Raw genomic sequence first — 17849 nt, 5'->3', positions numbered from 1 at the left:
ATCTGGGTGCTCCTGTATTGGGTGCATATATATTTAGGATAGTTAGCTCTTCTTGTTGAATTGATCCCTTTACCATTATGTAATGACCTTCTTTGTCTCTTTTGATCTTTGTTGGTTTGAAGTCTGTTTTATGAGAGACTAGGATTGCAATCCCTGCTTTTCTTTGCTTTCCATTTGCTTGGTAGATCTTCCTCCATCCCTTTATTTTGAACCTATGTGTGTCTGCATGTGAGATGGGTCTCCTGAATACAGCACACCAAGGGTCTTGACTCTTTATCCAATTTTCCAGTCTGTGTCTTTTAATTGAACCATTTAGTCCATTTACATTTAAGGTTAATATTGTTATGTGTGAATTTGATCCTGTCATTATGATGTTAGCTGGTTATTTTGCTCGTTATTTGATGTAGTTTCTTCCTAGCATCGATGGTCTTTACAATTTGGCATATTTTTGCAGTGGCTGGTACTAGTTGTTCCGTTCCATTTTTAGTGCTTTCTTCAGGAGCTCTTGTAAGGCAGGCCTGGTGGTGACAAAATCTCTCAGCATTTGCTTGTCTGTAAAGGATTTTATTTCACCTTCACTTATGAAGCTTAGTTTGGCTGGATATGAAAATTCTTTAATAATTGAAAATTCTTTTCTTTAAGAATGTTGAATGTTGCCCCCCACACTCTTCTGGCTTATAGAGTTTTTGCGAAGAGATCCACTGTTAGTCTGATGGGCTTCCCTTTGTGGGTAACCCGACCTTTCTCTCTGGCTGCTCTTAACATTTTTTTCCTTTACTTCAGCCTTGGTGAATCTGACAATTATGTGTCTTGGGGTTGCTCTTCTTGAGGAGTATCTTTGTGGTGTTCTCTGTATTTCCTGAATTTGAATGGTGGCCTGCCTTGCAAGGTTGGGGAAGTTCTCCTGGATAATAATATCCTGAAAAGTGTTTTCCAACTTGGTTCCATTCTCCCTGTCACTTTCAAGTACACCAATCAAACGTAGATTTGGTCTTTTCACATAGTCCCATGTTTCTTGGAGGCTTTGTTCATTTCTTTTTACTCTGTTTTCTCTAAACTTCTCTTCTCACTTTATTTCATTAATTTGATCTTCAATCCCTGATACCCTTTCTTCCACTTGATCGAATCCACTATTGAAGCTTGTGCATGCGTCACGAAGTTCTCGTGCCATGGTTTTCAGCTCCATCGGTTCATTTAAGGTCTTCTCTGCACTGTTTATTCTAGTTAGCCATTTGTCTAATCTTTTTTCAAGGTTTTTAGCTTCCTTGCAATGGGTTCAAACATGCTCCTTTAGCTCAGAGAAGTTTGTTATTACTGACCTTCTGAAGCCTACTTCTGTCAACTTGTCAAAGTCATTCTCTGTCCAGCTTTGTTCTGTTGCTGGTGAGGAGCTGCAATCCTTTGGAGAAGAGGCGCTCTGGTTTTTAGAATTTTCAGCTTTTCTGCTGTGGTTTCTCCCCATCTTTGTGGTTTTATCTACCTTTGATCTTTGATGTTGGTGACCTGCAGATGAGGTTTCGGTGTGGATGCCCTTTTTGTTGATGTTGGTGCTGTTCCTTTCTGTTTGTTAGTTTTCCTTCTAACAGTCAGGTCCCTCAGCTGCAGGTCTGTTGGCATTTGCTGGAGGTCCACTCCAGACCCTGTTTGCCTGGGTATCACCAGTGGAGGCTGCAGAACAGCAAATATTGCTGCCTGATCCTTCCTCTGGAAGCTTCGTCCCAGAGGGGCACCCACCTGTATGAGGTGTCAGTCGGCCCCTACTGGGAGGTGTCTCCCAGTTAGGCCACACAGGGGTCAGGGACCCACTTGAGGAGGCAGTCTGTCCATTCTCAGAGCTCAAACACCATGTTGGGAGAACCATGGCTCTCTTCAGAGCTGTCAGACAGGGACGTTTAAGTCTGCAGAAGTTTCTGCTGCCTTTTGCTCAGCTGTGCCCTGCCCCCAGAGGTGGAATCTATAGAGGCAGCTGGCCTTGCTGAGCTGTGGTGGGCTCCACCCAGTTCCAGCTTCCAGGCCGCTTTGTTTACCTACTCAAGCCTCAGCAATGGCTGATGGCCCTCTCCCTGCCTGGCTGCTACCTCGCAGGTTGATCTCAGACTGCTGTGCTAGCAGTGAGCCAGGCTCCATGGGCATCAGACCCACCAAGCTAGGTGCGGGATATAATCTCCTGGTGTGCCATTTGATAAGACCATTGGAAAAGCTCAGTATTAGGGAGAGAGTGTCCCATTTTTCCAGGTACAGTCTTTCACGGCTTCCCTTGTCTAGGAAAGGGAAATTCCCCAACCCCTTGCGCTTCCCGGGTGAGGCGACACCTGCTGTGCTTTTGCTCGCCCTCCATGGTCTGCACCCACTGTCCAACTAGTCCCAGTGAGATGAACCAGGTACTTCAGTTGGAAATGCAGAAACCACCTGTCTTCTGTGTCAATCCCACTGGGAGCTGCAGACTACAGCTGTTCCTATTTGGCCATCTTGCCTAATTCACATACATTTTTCTTAGGCCTGCCCAGTGGCTAAAGAAAAATAAATGAACATAGCATTTAAAAAATTGAGTGTTTTCTTATAAAAATCTATATTTCAGCATTCTGTAGCGAAATCATACAATTTGGTACCACTAGGCCCACATCCCTACATGGCAGACATCAGTTGCTGCAAAACTCACTCCTTTCTATTTAGAGATGGAATGTGCTGTCTGGGTCAGCACAGCCTCCACCACCCTGTCCCATTTCCCCAGCACCAAGTCCATTTATCTAGCTCTCTGATTGGCCGGTAATGTACTTGAAGTGCAAGTGGTGTAACCCAACTCAAATTAGTTAAACAAAATAGATAATTTATCGATAACTTATCACAGGTGCACTGTTGCCTTCTCTTACACTTAGCATTTGTTTTAACTTCTGAATCACTGGATCTGATGATCTTGGTCTCACCTCAAACTATTTTGTGTAATATTTTTTGAAGTCACCAATCTCATGGGATCTTAATTTCCTAATGTTTATATGTCGGAGTTGAACTACATCAAAAAATGTTAAGAATCCACTATATTTTGGTACGTACTTAAATTCTGTTTTCATCATTAAATACGTCCTAGGTTTGTTTGTTTGTTTTTGAGACAGTGTCTCACTTTGTCACCCAGGCTGGAGTGCAGTGGCATAAACATGGCTTACTGCAGCCTCAATATCCCGGGCTCAAGCTGTCCTCCCCCCTCAGCCCCCACATAGCTGGGACTACAGGCACATGCCAGTGCACCCAGCTACTTTTTGTATTTTTTGTAGAGACAGAGTTTCGCCATGTTGCCCAGGCTGTTTTCAAACCCCTGAGCTCAAGCAATCCACCCACCTCAGCTTCCCAAAGTGCTGGGATTAGAGGCATGAGCCACTGTGCCCAGCCTCTTCCTAGCTTTTTAAATACACTGAACACAATTTAACCTTCTCAGTGTCTCCAGTTTAAGTACATCATTTACTGGGCTGCTTGTATTTCACTGTGGCCTTCAATGGTTGTTAAGGCCTCTGAATGAAACAGCACAACACTGCTATGTGTTTCTTGAATTATTTTGTCTACTTTATATATCTGTATCTGTATAGTTTGTGCCATAAATGCGTAAATATGTTCCCCTTCCCTACCATCTGTTGCCCGTTATCTATCTTTAGCAACTGATTTATACCACTTTATGATTTGCTGCTTCTGCTCTGAGTTCGTATAGCAGCTATTCCATATATAATATATAATATTCCAGATATTCCATTATAATACAACCTTCTGTACATAAGCTAGGACATCTGTTTTGAATGATCCAGAGGTCAGATTGATTGTGTGGTAGTTCTTGGCTGAGTTCTGGATTCTTGGAGGTGCTACAGCTTACTTAGGGAAATAAGAGGATGAAAACCAAAAAAAAAGTAGTAATTATCTGCCAAAGACATTTTCTCTCTTGCTCAAATCAAAGTCACATTGTCATCTTGATGTTCCTAGAGCTGAGAGGATGTATGAATAGTTGGAGTTGAGCTATCAATAAAACTTGGAAATTAACAGCCAGTGCCTGGCTTACGTGAGGGTTTAGGTCTGGAAACCCCTAAATGAGTCTAATCACTATAAATTGCTAATCAATTAAGCATGTCTGGTTGAAGCCATGGGGAGAGAATGAGGAAGTGATGCCTGCAAGCTAATGCTTCTACTTGTCTTTTCTGTTCCTACCAAACTACTCTGTGGTCCAGTGTGTCTCACATGTTTGTGCATCATGGACATTTCACACAGGTCCATAAGGAGCCTTATATCACTTGAGGCTTATGTGAGTTGGGAATGGGCTGTAGATGGGATAAATTGAAGTGCAGATGATCTGATTAATAGAAATACATTAAATGTTTATTTACCATTTTTAAAATATTTTCCTTATAAAGGTTAGAAAACGAAAAGCTGCTTGAGAGCAAAGCCTGCCTACAGGATTCCTATGACAACTTACAGGAAGTAATGAAATTTGAAATTGACCAACTTTCAAGAAACCTCCAAAACTGCAAAAAAGAAAATGAAACTCTGAAATCTGACCTGAACGTACGTTAAGAAGGGAATTGGTTGGTGAATTTGTCCTGCATCTGTGACTGTCCTTTTGAGTGTAGGATAAGGACTGTCCTTTCCTCCTTCCTTGCTATACTTGCCCACAGTGCTTGCCACATAGAAGGTACTTGACATGTTTGTTGACTGCGCATTACTAGTAACAGTTACTTAAAATCTAATGTTGTCTTGTAGAATTTGATGGAGCTTCTTGAGGCAGAAAAAGAACGCAATAACAAATTATCATTACAGTTTGAAGAAGATAAAGAAAACAGTTCTAAGTGAGTGCTATTTATCTTTTCTACTAGCATACTAGAATATTGTTTAATACCACATTCTTAATCTTGTTTTTTTTATTGCCAGTACCCTGTAAAGAGTTATTTTTTTAAAGCATTCCAAAAGGAACAGCAGGTTCTTTTGTATAAATGGCTATGTGGAGAAACTTAATTTTTCAAAACATTTAACAACTAACTATAGTACTTTTAAATGAATAGGAATTGGTGGTAATCAGAACTCAGGGCCTTCTGTAAATAAATCACAGCAAATATATAATAAGATGACTTCTGACTATTCCTTTTATTATTGGAAGGAGGAGACAGATTTTTATTTCTGTGTCTACGAATCTTTTTCCACCAGGAATGTCCCCTAACAGGAATGCTGCCATATTTCTTCCCTCTTTCCAAGTTCCTCTCCTTGGTAACCTCAGTGAATCTCCTCAATCACTAGGCTGAGAGTCACTCTAATGAGAAGAATTTGTTTATTCAGTAGGTACTTATGGAGCTCTTCCTATGAGGTCGATTTTCTTCTAGGCCCTGGTATACAGTGGTAAACGTAGAGCATACATCCAGTTGAGAGACAAGCAATTGACATTTACTCATTCATTCAAACATTTACTGATGTCCAACAAGCCAGGCACTGATCTGGTGAATGCCAGAACATTTAGAGGTGAAACAGTGAACAAAACATCCCTGTCCTCATGGATTTTAACTTCGAGCACAGGGAGACAGGTAATAAACAAATACTATATTATATATGTTATATTTAGGAGTACTGAACACTCTGAGGAAAAACAGTCATGGCACAAAAATGGGTTCTCACTGAATAATTGTTGAAGAAATGGGTTCAAATTTCTGATCCCCACTGGAAGGTAATACCTGACACCAAGTGTGTGCCTAACAAAGTTCATTTGCACTTAATCTCTTCTGTACTAACAGATTCAGTTCCTGTTTTCATTGAATGAAGTCAGGGGTAAAAGACAATTCTTCTCTTCCAGAGAAATCTTAAAAGTTCTTGAGGCTGTACGTCAGGAGAAACAGAAAGAAATGGCCAAGTGTGAGCAGCAGGTAAATTTTCTATTACTCTAACTCTAGAATTTGAAGTTTATAACTTTTATTCCTGATCCCTAAAGAGGCTTATTATAAAAATGATTTCAGCTTGCAGATGTTGGAAATTAGTAAGAAAGAGATGGAATTTGGGGCTGGTTCTATTATTATTATTATTATTATTTTCTTCTTTTTTTAAGACAGTGTCTCACTCTGTCACCCAGGCTGCAGTTCTGTGGCACAGTGATGGCTCACTGTAGCCTTGACTTCCCAAGCTCAGGTGATTTTCACACCTCAGCCTCTCGAGTAGCTGGGACTATGGGCGTGCACTACTATGCCTGGCTAAATATTTGTATTTTTTGTAGAGATGGGGTTTCACCATGTTGCCCAGGGTCGAACTCTTGAGCTCAAGTGATCCACCTACCTTGGCCTCCCAAAGTTCTGGGATTACAGGCATGAGCCACCGTGCCCGGCCTGTTGTTTTTCAACTCTTGTTTTTCTAACTCCCAGAGGGTTACAATAATAATTTGTTGGTAGTCTCCTGGTAGACAGCACAAAATCACTGCCTTTCAACCTGATTTGTCATTTTCAAGTATTACTCCTAGCGTAGACTCTATAATATGAGAAGCTGCTTTCAACTTGTTTATCTGTGTATATGGTTAACTTTGTGATTTAATTATTCTTCTAAAAATATTTCTTTTTCACCATAGATGGCAAAAGTGCAGAAACTAGAAGAAAGCTTGCTTGCTACTGAAAAAGTGATCAGTTCCCTGGAAAAGTCTAGAGATTCTGATAAGGTTGGTAGAGTTTGAGGCTACATCTTTCTGTGCATTTTCTTATAAATGCTAGTTTAACATTTTTTTCTCCTACCTCTTCTTGCACCTCCAGGGTGACCAATAGATAGTATGAATATTTCTGTATGCAGTTAGGCCTTGCTCATCTTCCAAGGTTGCTAGAGAATGAGGTCTTCCACTGAAGTTAATTTTCCATGTAACTTCAAGTACAAACTACTGTCACTTTGGATGGCAATGTTTCTAAAACGCATCCTACGGTTTTAACTAGGATGCTGATATTAGTGTGACCCTTTCTTGTTGACTCGAAGTCCCATGATACAAATTTTCAAATCCCTGGTGTTGACTTTAACTAGAATAATAAAAATAGTATATATGTCCAAGTTTAAAATTAGGTATAAAATGCTTCTATGTCTAGCTCATATACATTCATAACACCAAAACAAATGATTAAATGAAATATGATAGACTGGGCACAATGGCTCATGCCTGTAATTCCGGCACTTTGGGAGGCCAAGGCAGGAGGTCAGGAGTTTAAGACCAGCCTGACCAACATGGCGAAACCCTGTCTCTACTAAAAATACAAAATTATCCAGGTGTGGTGGCACATGTAATCTTAGCTACTCGGGAGGCTGAGGCAGGAGAATTGCTTGAACCTGGGAAGCGGAAGTTGCAGTGAGCCAAGATCGCACCATTGCACTCCAGCCTGGGCAACAAGAGTGAAACTCTGTCTCAAAAAAAAAAAAAAAAAAAAAATTATAAAGCCATTAAAATATAAATTGATACCAGGAGCAGTGGCTCATGCCTGTAATCCCAGCACTTTGGGAGGCTGAGGTGGGCGGATCACGAGGTCAGAAGATCGAGACCATGCTGGCTAATATGGTGAAACCCCGTCTCTACTAAAAATACAAAAAATTAGCCGGGCATGGTGGCAGGCGCCTGTAATCCCAGCTAGTTGGGAGGCTGAGGCAGGAGAATGGCGTGAACCTGGGAGGTGGAGCTTGCAGTGAGCCGAGATCGCGCCACTGCACTCTAGCCTGGGTGACACAGCGAGACTCTGTCTCAAAAAAAAAAAAATATATATATATATATATAAATGATACTAATGTGACATATGATCTTTTACTAAAATAAAATTGACTTACCATATTGCCATTAGGAAAGGTGATTTACCATTTAAAACTTTTCTTCTCCTCAATGTCATTGGGTATGAAGATATTATTTCTGTCCTCATCAGAAAGTTGTAGCTGACCTCATGAACCAGATCCAGGAGCTAAGAACATCGGTCTGTGAGAAAACAGAAACTGTAGACACCCTGAAAGAAGAACTGAAGGACATCAGTGTAAGTTCGGTCACCAACAATATGTTAAATTTGAACATGAGACACTTCACAGACTTTTCAAGAGATTAACATGCTCCACCAGAAAAAAGATTCTGTGGTCAAATAAGTTTGGAAATTCTAGTTAAATAAAGCTCAACAGGTTTGTGTGTTTGTAGGATTTGCAGAGTCATTATTATGGAAGTATGTAGTATTTATCTCCGGGAGACAATGTAGGCTGCAGTGTTTCTCATTTTTCACTGATCTGGGACAATGTTCTCTGTGCACTGTTTGGGAATTGCCGGTATAAACTGGATAAGAAACAGGCTGGTTGTCGGCCATGACAGTTAAGGGAAATGTGGTGTTCTTTAGTGACTTTGAGGAAAAAGTAACACAGTAGCACATTGTAGTTAAGTTCAGAGACATTAATAATTTAGAAAGTGAGTTTGTTTCCCCAATATTGGATATAATATCATTTCCTAAAATTAATTACTTATTTTGTCAGCATGTATCTGAGTTCAATGTTGATGCTTTTCTCCTCTGGGTCAAGGCGAAGTCTTTTGTCACTCCTCCTCACTCCTCTGCTCTACAGGGAGCTTGCTGCACTCCACGTTTATTTCTGAAGGCAGTAGATGACAAACCCGATGTTTTTTTCACTGATACTTAGAGGACTTTTCCATTTCTCTTCACCATTGATGCACTTATTCTTCTATTCCTTCAGTCAGCAAGTATTTATTGAATTACCTTGTGTTAATCTTGTCATCACCTTGGAACCCAGACTCATTCTTGTTATTTTAATCTAGAAACAAACAGGTAATAAAACAGCTCTTATAGCATGACTTTCTTTTCTACAGTGCAAATACAACTCTGCTTTGGTTGACAGAGAAGAGAACAGAGTGTTGATCAAGAGGCAGGAAGTGGATATTCTGGATCTGAAAGAAACCCTTAGGCTGAGAATACTTTCTGAGGACATAGAGGTAGGTATTAACGCATCACAGCTTGTTTGCCTTATTACTTGTCAATATGTGTGTCATGCGCGTCCGTGTGAAGAGACCACCAAACAGGCTTTGTGTGAGCAATAAAGCTTTTTAATCACCTGGGTGCAGGCGGGCTGAGTCCGAAAAGAGAGTCAGCGAAGGGAGATAAGGGTGGGGCCGTTTTATAGGATTTGGGTAGATAAAGGAAAATTACAGTCAAAGGTGATTTGTTCTCTGGCGGGCAGGAGTAGGGGTCACAAGGTGCTCAGTGGGGGAGCTTTTTGAGCCAGGATAAGCCAGGAAAAGGACTTTCACAAGGTAATGTCATCAGTTAAGGCAAGGACCGGCCATTTTCACTTCTTTTGTGGTGGAATGTCATCAGTTAAGGCAGGGGCAGGGCATTTTCACTTCTTTTGTGATTCTTCAGTTACTTCAGGCCGTCTGGGTATATACGTGCAAGTCACATCTGGGCGTATACTTGTGGTGGCTTGGCTTGGGCTCAGAGGCCTGACAATGTGTATTTGTGTGTGGAAGTTATTAATGAATAAATACAGGATTTTTAAAGAAGTAATCCTTATACAGCTGATGTTCCTCAAGACGCTTCACTACACAGGCTCACTCTACCTCTACCTCACTGCCTGTACCTCATGCTGCCACCCTGACTGCTTGCTGTGCCTAAGACACTCCACACACGTTCATGCTGCCAAGCTTCCCGCTCTGGCAGTCTTATACGTATACTGTCTCCTCTGAGGAGATAGTATTTATATACTACTAATGTATTATTGTATAATGTATAATGATACAAGTAGTCATGTATAATAAGTTCACCAAAATTATTGTATTTTATATAGCTAATCTATTTTCCATCATTTTTGGTGACACCACGTTAACTTCCTATAACTGACCCCTGTGAGAGGAACAGAGTGGAAATTGCATTTAATTGGATGCAGTAGTAGTAGCAGACAGCAGAAAAGGGCTGTTTAAACAGGCTGATCTCAGGGTTGTCTTTTGCGTTTTACTAAGGTTAAGTTTTTGTTTTTGTTGATGTAAATTTATCTTTTTAAAAATTAAGCAGTACAGGTTAATTTGTAACTTAGAGCTAAAGGAAATTTTTTTGTTGTTGATGATGTCAACTTATCTTTTTAAAAATTAGTATATAAGCTAGGAGCAATATGGATTTTCTCCCAACCCTTCCAATTTCTCAGCTACCCCCACGTTATCAGTTTCTTAACTTTCAAGATATATTTTAAGCTATCCTATATACTTTTAGCCTTACCTTTTTTCCACACTGATGATAACCTATTGTATAAACTGTTCTGTATTTGCTTTAGAAATAAAGGGGTTTTGGCTAACCTATGCTACCCATAAAACAAATTCAACAAATATTGAATCTACCTACTATACAACCTGTACCCGACCTGGCATTTGGGAATGGAAAGATGATTGAAAACACTGTTACTTACATCAAAGCTGCATTCTAACTTAAGAGATATGTGTAATATGATGTAATAACCTGGGGGCACAGAAAAGGGAGGGAGGGGAGTAATTCTGCCAGGGGAAATTCTAAAGACCTCCTCAGAAGAGAGAGTATTTGTACAAAATTTTGCCAGAGAGGGAAGCTTGGTAGTGTGAACGTGTGTGGAGTGTCCCAAGCACAGCAAGCAGTCAGGGTGGCCAACACGAGGTCCTGGCAGTGAAGTGGAGGCAGACTGAGCCTGTGTAGTGAAGTGTCTTGAGGAGCATCAGCTGTATCTTTTAGGAAACCAAAACTGCATAGACATTGAACCCAGGTAAAAGGTCATGAGGTCTGAGCCAAGAAATGCTAGTGGGGATAGGGGGTGAGATAGAGTTGGGAAGTGTTGCAGAGCTACAGGTGACAGTTGTTGGTGTCCAGTTGGGTATGTACCATGAAGGGAAGAAGCAGTCAGAGTGGGCACCAAGCTTTCTAGCCTAGGACTGAATGGTTCTGTGCACATTTCAGATGGAAAGAATAGAGGCCCACGGAAAGCTGATGAGATGCATTTATACATACCAGTTTTGAATTTTAGGGACCTGTGGGGATAGATATCCAAGATGGTTATTCCCAGTAATTTGTATTTATATCTTGCTACATCGCAGAAAGGATTTGAAGCTGCTAACATACATAAGATGTAAGATTAAAATAGGCCGGGTGCGGTGGCTCACACCTGTAATCCCAGCATTTTGGGAGGCCGAGGCAGGTGGATCACTTGAGGTCAGGAGTTCCAGACCAGCCTGGCCAACATGGTGAAACCCCATCCCTACTAAAAATACAAAAATTAGCTGGGTGTGGTGGTGCGTGCCTGTAATCACAACTATTCAGGAGGCCGAGGCAGGAAAATGGTTTGAACCCAGGAGGCAGAGGTTGCAGCGAGCTGAGATCATGCCACTGCACTCTAGCCTGGGAAACAGATCAAGACTCTGTCTTGGGGAAAAAAAAAAAAAGATTAGACAACTAAAATTAGAATAAAAGGAAAGTAAGGGTAGAATAGTAACAAGTTATTAAGAGCACAGGCTACGGAGTTGGGATTCTGTGTGACCTTGGGGTAGTTAAATTTCTCCCTGTACTTCATTTGCCATATCTGTAGAGATAACGGTACTTCCTACTGCATTAGGCAGTGGTCCTCAGCCTTTTTGGCACCAGGGACCAGTTTAGTGGAAGACAATTTTTCCTTAGACCAGGAGGGTGAGGGGGGCTGGTTTCTGGATGATTCAAGCACATTACATTTACTGTGTACTTTATTTCTATTATTATTTTTACATTGTAATATATAATAAAATAATTATACAACTCACCGTAATGTAGAATCAGTGGGAGCCCTGAGCTTGTTTTCCTGCAACTAGACGGTCCTCTCCAGGGGTGATGGGAAATAGTGACAGATCATCAGGCATTAGATTCTCAAAAGGAGTGCCCAACCGAGATCCCTGGCACGCAGTTTGCAATAGAGTTAATGCTTCTGTGAGAATCTGATGCTGCCACTGATTTGACAGGAGGTGGAGCTCAGGCAGTAATGCAAGCGATGGAGAACAGCTGTAAATACAGATGAAGCTGTGCTCGCTTTCCTCCTGCTGTGCAGCCCGATTCCTAACAAGCCACAGACTGGTACCAGTCTTTGGCCTGGGGGTTGGGGGCCCCTGGCATAAGGTGTTGTAAAGATGAACTAAGGGAACACATGGAAAGTGCTTAGAACTGTGTCTGGCTCCTTGTAACTGCTCAGTATGTGTTAGCTGGAAATAGTTTTAGCAAGCCAATTGAAAAGTTAGTACACAGAAGCCACAACCTAGGGTCCCCTGATGGGCTAAAAATTCAGTTTCGTACTGACTATTGACAAAATAAAAAGGGAAATCTAGCTTTTTGAGTGGCAGTAGGTAAATAATGAAAACTCATGCCTGTTTACCTAAAAGCTTTTCCTTCCTTCCTCGCTTTCTCTCTTTTTTCTTCTTAAAAATAAAATGTGACTATGAATATTGTATTTAGATTTAAATATCATATTTTAGATTCATACATTTTAGATTCAAGTGGAATTGACCCTATACACAGCTAATTCACATTCCCTTTGTACTTATCTTCAGTCTTTATTAGCTAAAATTTAGTTTTATGGCTACGTTTTGTGAATTGTTCAGTATATTCAAATTGTTCATATATCACTGTTTTTCAACAATATGAGTATTTAGCCAATGCATTAAAATGGAAATACTAAGTGGGATACAAATATTATAAAAACTGAGAGACAGTGACTGTTATTTGCAGATGGTCATGAGTGTCTACATGGAAACTCCAAAATACTGTCTGAATATCTATTAGAATATTGAGTTTAGTAATCAGTTATAAATTAGTCTTCAAAATAATATTTACTCTATGCCATTAATAGCCATTTAACAATATAATGGAACTAAAAAATTGCATTCACAAAAACAACCAAAAGTATTAAAACCTTAGGAGAGAATTTGTAACAACTGTTAAGGACATAAAATTTCCCTAAGGGATATTAAAAGAAATTGAATATTAAAGAAAGAATAGCTTTATTGGGGCCCGGGCACCGTGGCTCACGCCTGTAATCTCAGCACTTTGGGAGGCAGGTGGATCACAAGGTCAGGAGATCGAGACCATCCTGGTTAACACCGTGAAACCCTGTCTCTACTAAAAATAAAAATAAAAATAAATTAGCTGGGCGTGGTGGCATGTGCCTGTAGTCCCAGCTACTCAGGAAGCTGAGGTAGGAGAATCGCTTGAACCCAGGAGGCAGAGGTTGCAGTGAGCCGAGATCGCACCACTGCAGTCTAGCTAGGGTGATAGAGCGATACTGTCTCAAAGAATAATAATAAAAAATAGCTTTATTGTAGATTATTATAATATATAATATGTTATAATTATAATACTATATATTATATTAAATAACCAGTTTAAAAACATAACAGGAGCTTTTAAAAATTCTCTTTCACATAAATAGTATAGGTCGGGTGCAGTGGCTCACGCCTGTAATCCCAGCACTTTGGGAGGCCAAGGCGGGCAGATCATGAGGTCAGGAGATCGAGACCACGGTGAAACCCCGTCTCTACTAAAAACACAAAACATTAGCCAGGCGTGGTGGCAGGCGCCTGTAGTCCCCAGCTACTCGGGAAGCTGAGGCAGGAGAATGGCATGAACCCAAGAGGCGGAGCTTGCAGTGAGCTGAGATCGCACCACTGCACTCCAGCCTGGGCGACAGAGCGAGACTCCGTCTCAAAAAAAGAAATAATATAGCATATCAAAATCTTAGGGAGAATATTTGACAATTGTTAAGAACATAAAACTTTCCAAGCAACGTGAAAAGAGACCTCAATAAAAGGATCTAAAGGAAGACTTGGACAGGAAGACCCTGTCGTTTTAGAAACAGAAATTTATGTAATTCCACTTCAAATTCCAATTTATTTATTTTTATTTTTTTGAGACGGGGTCTTGTTTTGTCGCCCAGGCTGGAGTGTAGCAATGTGATCATGGCTCACTGTAGCCTTGAACTCCTGGGCTTGAGTGATCCTGCCACCTCAGCCTCCCAAGTAGCTGAGACTACAGATGTGTACCACCATGCTTGGATAATTTTTGGTATTTATTTGTAGAGATGAGGTTTCACTATGATGCCCACACTGGTTTCAAACTTCTAAGCCCAAGTGATCCTCCCCTGTCTCAGCCTCCCAAAGTGCTAGGATTACAGGTGTGAGCCACCATGCCTGGCCTCAAATCCCAATATAAAAAACTGATGATTTTAAAGTTCCTTTGAAAAAAATACACAAGAGTTACCAACAAAACTTAGAAAAACAATAATGCAGAGAGATTTGGAAGCTAATAAATGATAACCATATCCAGTGTTGGACTGATGATAGAGAGATCATTGCAAAACTTTGAACATCCACAAATAGACAGCAGTGAATATGAAGGAATTTAGTGTAATGGTAAAGGAAGTATTTCTCAACAGTGAAGAAAGAGTGGGTTTAGTCAATATATATGTTGGGAAAATTGTCTGACCAATTTGAAAAGATATGAAAGCCAAAACAATTCTTACATGGATTAGAGTTCTGTACAAATGATGACATCATAGAAGTACTAGAAAATAAAAATACAAGCCAGGCATGGTAACACATGCCTGTAGTCCCAGCTACTCAGGAGGCTGACGTGGGAGGATTGCTTGAGTCCAGTAGTTCAAGTCCACCGTGGGTAATGTTGCAAGAGCCCCCATCTCTAATAAAACAAAAGGAGGGATGGGCACGGTGACTCACACCTGTGATCCCAGCACTTTGGGAGGCCAAGGCAGGTGGATCACTTGAGGCCAGGAGCTCAAGACCAGCCTGCCCAGCATGATGAAACCCTGTCTCTACTAAAAATACAAAAAATTAGAAAAATTATCCAGGTGTGGTGGTATACACCTGTAATCCCAACTACCCAGGAGGCTGAGGCCTGAGAATCACTTGAACCTGGGAGGTGGAGGTTACAGTTAGATGAGATCACGCCACTGCACTACATCTGGGCGACAGAGCAAGACTCTGTCTAAAAAAATAAGTACTTTTTTTTTTCAGGAGAAGAAAAAATACAAATACATAAAAAAATCTTGAGATTACGTGACTCTTTGAAAATATCTTGATATAAAGGTTAGAACCCATAAGCGAAGATTATACAATATTAAAAACAAAAATTCTAACAACAGACAGAGGGAAAATATTTGCGACTGATGACAAAGTATTTTACCACTGCAATTTATCCTTATGAGAAGGAGAGAAACACGGCTGGTGGAAAATGGACATAAGTAGCTCCCCAAAGAAGGAATATAGTGGCACAAAACCTCCTTGGAATCAGAGACATGCAAATGTTCCTAAAACACCAGGGGTTCAGCCTAGGTCTGGTTGCTTACCACACAGAAAGCCAATCACTGAGTCAAGGAGTATTGCCAGTGAAGAAGACTTTAAATGGGTGCCATAGCCAAGATAGGAGATCAGTCTCAAATCCTTCTCCCTGACTGACTAAAATTGGGAGTTTATATAGCAAGAAAGGTAACCATGTGTGGGAAAACAGGAATTAGGGAGGGGTAAGGAAGAGGAGTTGGTTAACAGGAAACAGGTTGTCAGGCAGCCGTGATAGGTGAGGGGCCTGGCATCTCACTTGTCCAGTTGCCATGATCTGGTAAGTTTTAGTTCCTTGATCTTGTCTGGGATGCCTGATGGTTGGTTCCCTGAGAAAGGAACTCAGATAAGACAAATGTAAATTTCTTAAGTTTTAAGACTGGGAGGGCCAATTTCTATGTTTATTCAAAAGAAACCATAAACATCAGTTCTACGTGAGAGTTGGGCCAGTTTCACAAATTAAAGTAAGAGCTATTTTCTAATCTTATAACTGGTAAAGTTTAAGACCCAAGGAAGATGTGCAGACAAGGATGATTACTCAAACTTCCGGAGGAGTTTATGTTCAGCCTTTGGGGAGGTAGTCTGGTAATACATAGCCTTATACTTTTTACATATCCTTTGAGTTTGCACTTTTAAAAATTCAGCCTAAAGAAATAATCTAGATATAAGAATAAAGTGCATAGAATAGTGAAAAATTCATATCAACCAAAATATTTAGTGATGGATTAAATTGTGGTACATCCATAAGGTGAAATGGAGTCCACACAATGAAAAGAGTGAGTACATGCAAAAATGTTTGTGATGTGTCAAGTTTTTTAGAAGTGTGTGTTTATATGTGTGTATTTCTAGGTATGTATATCCATGTATATGTACACACATATATATGTGTGTGTATATCTATATACACACACACATACCTACATACATACATGTACATTTGGAAAGGAAAAGAAGGATAAGCAGTATCTGCTTTAATTTGGGAGGAATTACATATACTGGGTACATAGAAATTATGTATGCAACCTATAGGACTTCTAATTTTCTATGCCACTTTCCACAAAGCTACTTCCCGAAACTTTGATGGTCTATGACAATGAATCACAATCTGGTGCAAACTGCCCACCCCCTCCCCAACTGGCTGACGGAGGCTCATCTTTACAGCTATTTACTTTCCAGTATTTAAAGGACTAGAGTCAATTGGTGAGACAAGTAACCAAGACACCTTTGCGTCCTTCCCAGGAGAGAGAGATTAGCTTTGAGATCCTGGGGGTGAGGGGAGAGTGCAATTAAACCTCAAACCTAGAGTGCAGTTAAACCTCAATTGGGATACCTATATAAGTTTACTGTAATAATGTTAATGTCTAGACCTGTTCATCTAAATTATTAACGGATTACTTTGTCTTAGAATGGATTAGCACGCAAGCAAAAGAAATAGGTTTTCACATAAAACTTCCTTAGTCTGTTAAAAGTTGCACATAGTAATGATTTGGGAATCCTTATTGGAGTACCACAATTAAGAAACTGTGGTGATTGCCTCCTAACAGAGGGATATGCTCTGTGAGGACCTGGCTCATGCCACTGAGCAGCTGAACATGCTCACAGAGGCCTCAAAAAAACACTTGGTGCTGCTGCAGTCTGCCCAGGAAGAACTGACCAAGAAGGAGGCCCTGATTCAGGAACTTCAGCACAAGGTGAGATGCACACAGGTGTCACTCAAGATGGGACACAGGAGGCCAAGCGCAGTGGCTCACTCCTGTAATCCCAGCACTTTGGGAGGCCAAGGCAGGTGGACCACTTGAAGTCAGGAGTTCGAGAGCAGTCTCGCCAACATGGTGACTTGAAACCCTGTCTCTACTAAAAATAGAAAAGTTAGCCGGAAATGGTGGTGCTCGCCTGCAATCCCAGCTACTTGGGAGACTGAGCTACAAGAATTGCTTGAACCTGGGAGGTGGAGGTTGCAGTGAGCCGAGACTGCACCACTGCACTCCAGTCTGGGTAACAGAGTGAGACCCTGTCTCAAAAAAAAAAAAAAAAAAAAAAGATGGAGGACAGGAGGAATCCACAGTTGAGGTTGTCATGACATTCCTGCATTGGTCAACTTCTCCATGTACAAAGGGGAGGCTAATGGAGTGTCCTCACCTGGACTGAGACTTGCTCAGCTGCCTCCCACCCACCTTAGGTCCTTGACACATGGCAGCCAGTTCTAACCACTCTGGTGAGGTTATGCCTGACTTTTATCATATTTTTGGTGGTGGTGGTTGTCATTTTTTATTTTGTATTTTTCTCAGATGACCGTTTTGTTACTTGTGAAACTTGGATCATTTTTAAAAGTATAAATAAATTTGTGAGAGAAAAGGAGATGGGGCCAGGCATGGTGGTTCACACCTGTAATCCCAGCACTTTGGGAGGCCGAGGCAGGTGGATCACAAGGTCAGGAGATCGAGACCATCCTGGCTAACATGGTGAAACCCAGTCTCTACTAAAAATACAAAAAATTAGCCGGGCGTGGTGG

The 17849-nt window shown here is 40.9% G+C and overlaps 1 protein-coding gene across 1 annotated transcript in view; it reads left to right on the top strand.

Moving 5' to 3' along the window:
- The window catches only part of KIF15 (kinesin family member 15), a 93443-nt gene that overhangs the window by 60204 nt on the left and 15390 nt on the right, over positions 1–17849 (top strand). The window contains exons 21-27 of the mRNA XM_023231554.2: positions 4389–4539; positions 4735–4820; positions 5813–5882; positions 6572–6658; positions 7890–7994; positions 8825–8947; positions 16882–17028. Of these exons, the coding sequence (XP_023087322.2) occupies positions 4389–4539; positions 4735–4820; positions 5813–5882; positions 6572–6658; positions 7890–7994; positions 8825–8947; positions 16882–17028 (769 nt within the window). The remainder of the gene's footprint in view (positions 1–4388; positions 4540–4734; positions 4821–5812; positions 5883–6571; positions 6659–7889; positions 7995–8824; positions 8948–16881; positions 17029–17849) is intronic.

Source organism: Piliocolobus tephrosceles, chromosome 2 (genome assembly GCF_002776525.5).
Source record: "Piliocolobus tephrosceles isolate RC106 chromosome 2, ASM277652v3, whole genome shotgun sequence".
NCBI lineage: Eukaryota > Metazoa > Chordata > Mammalia > Primates > Cercopithecidae > Piliocolobus > Piliocolobus tephrosceles.
The sequence above is the reverse complement of the archived record's forward strand: the minus strand, read 5'-3'. Positions and strand labels throughout refer to the sequence as shown.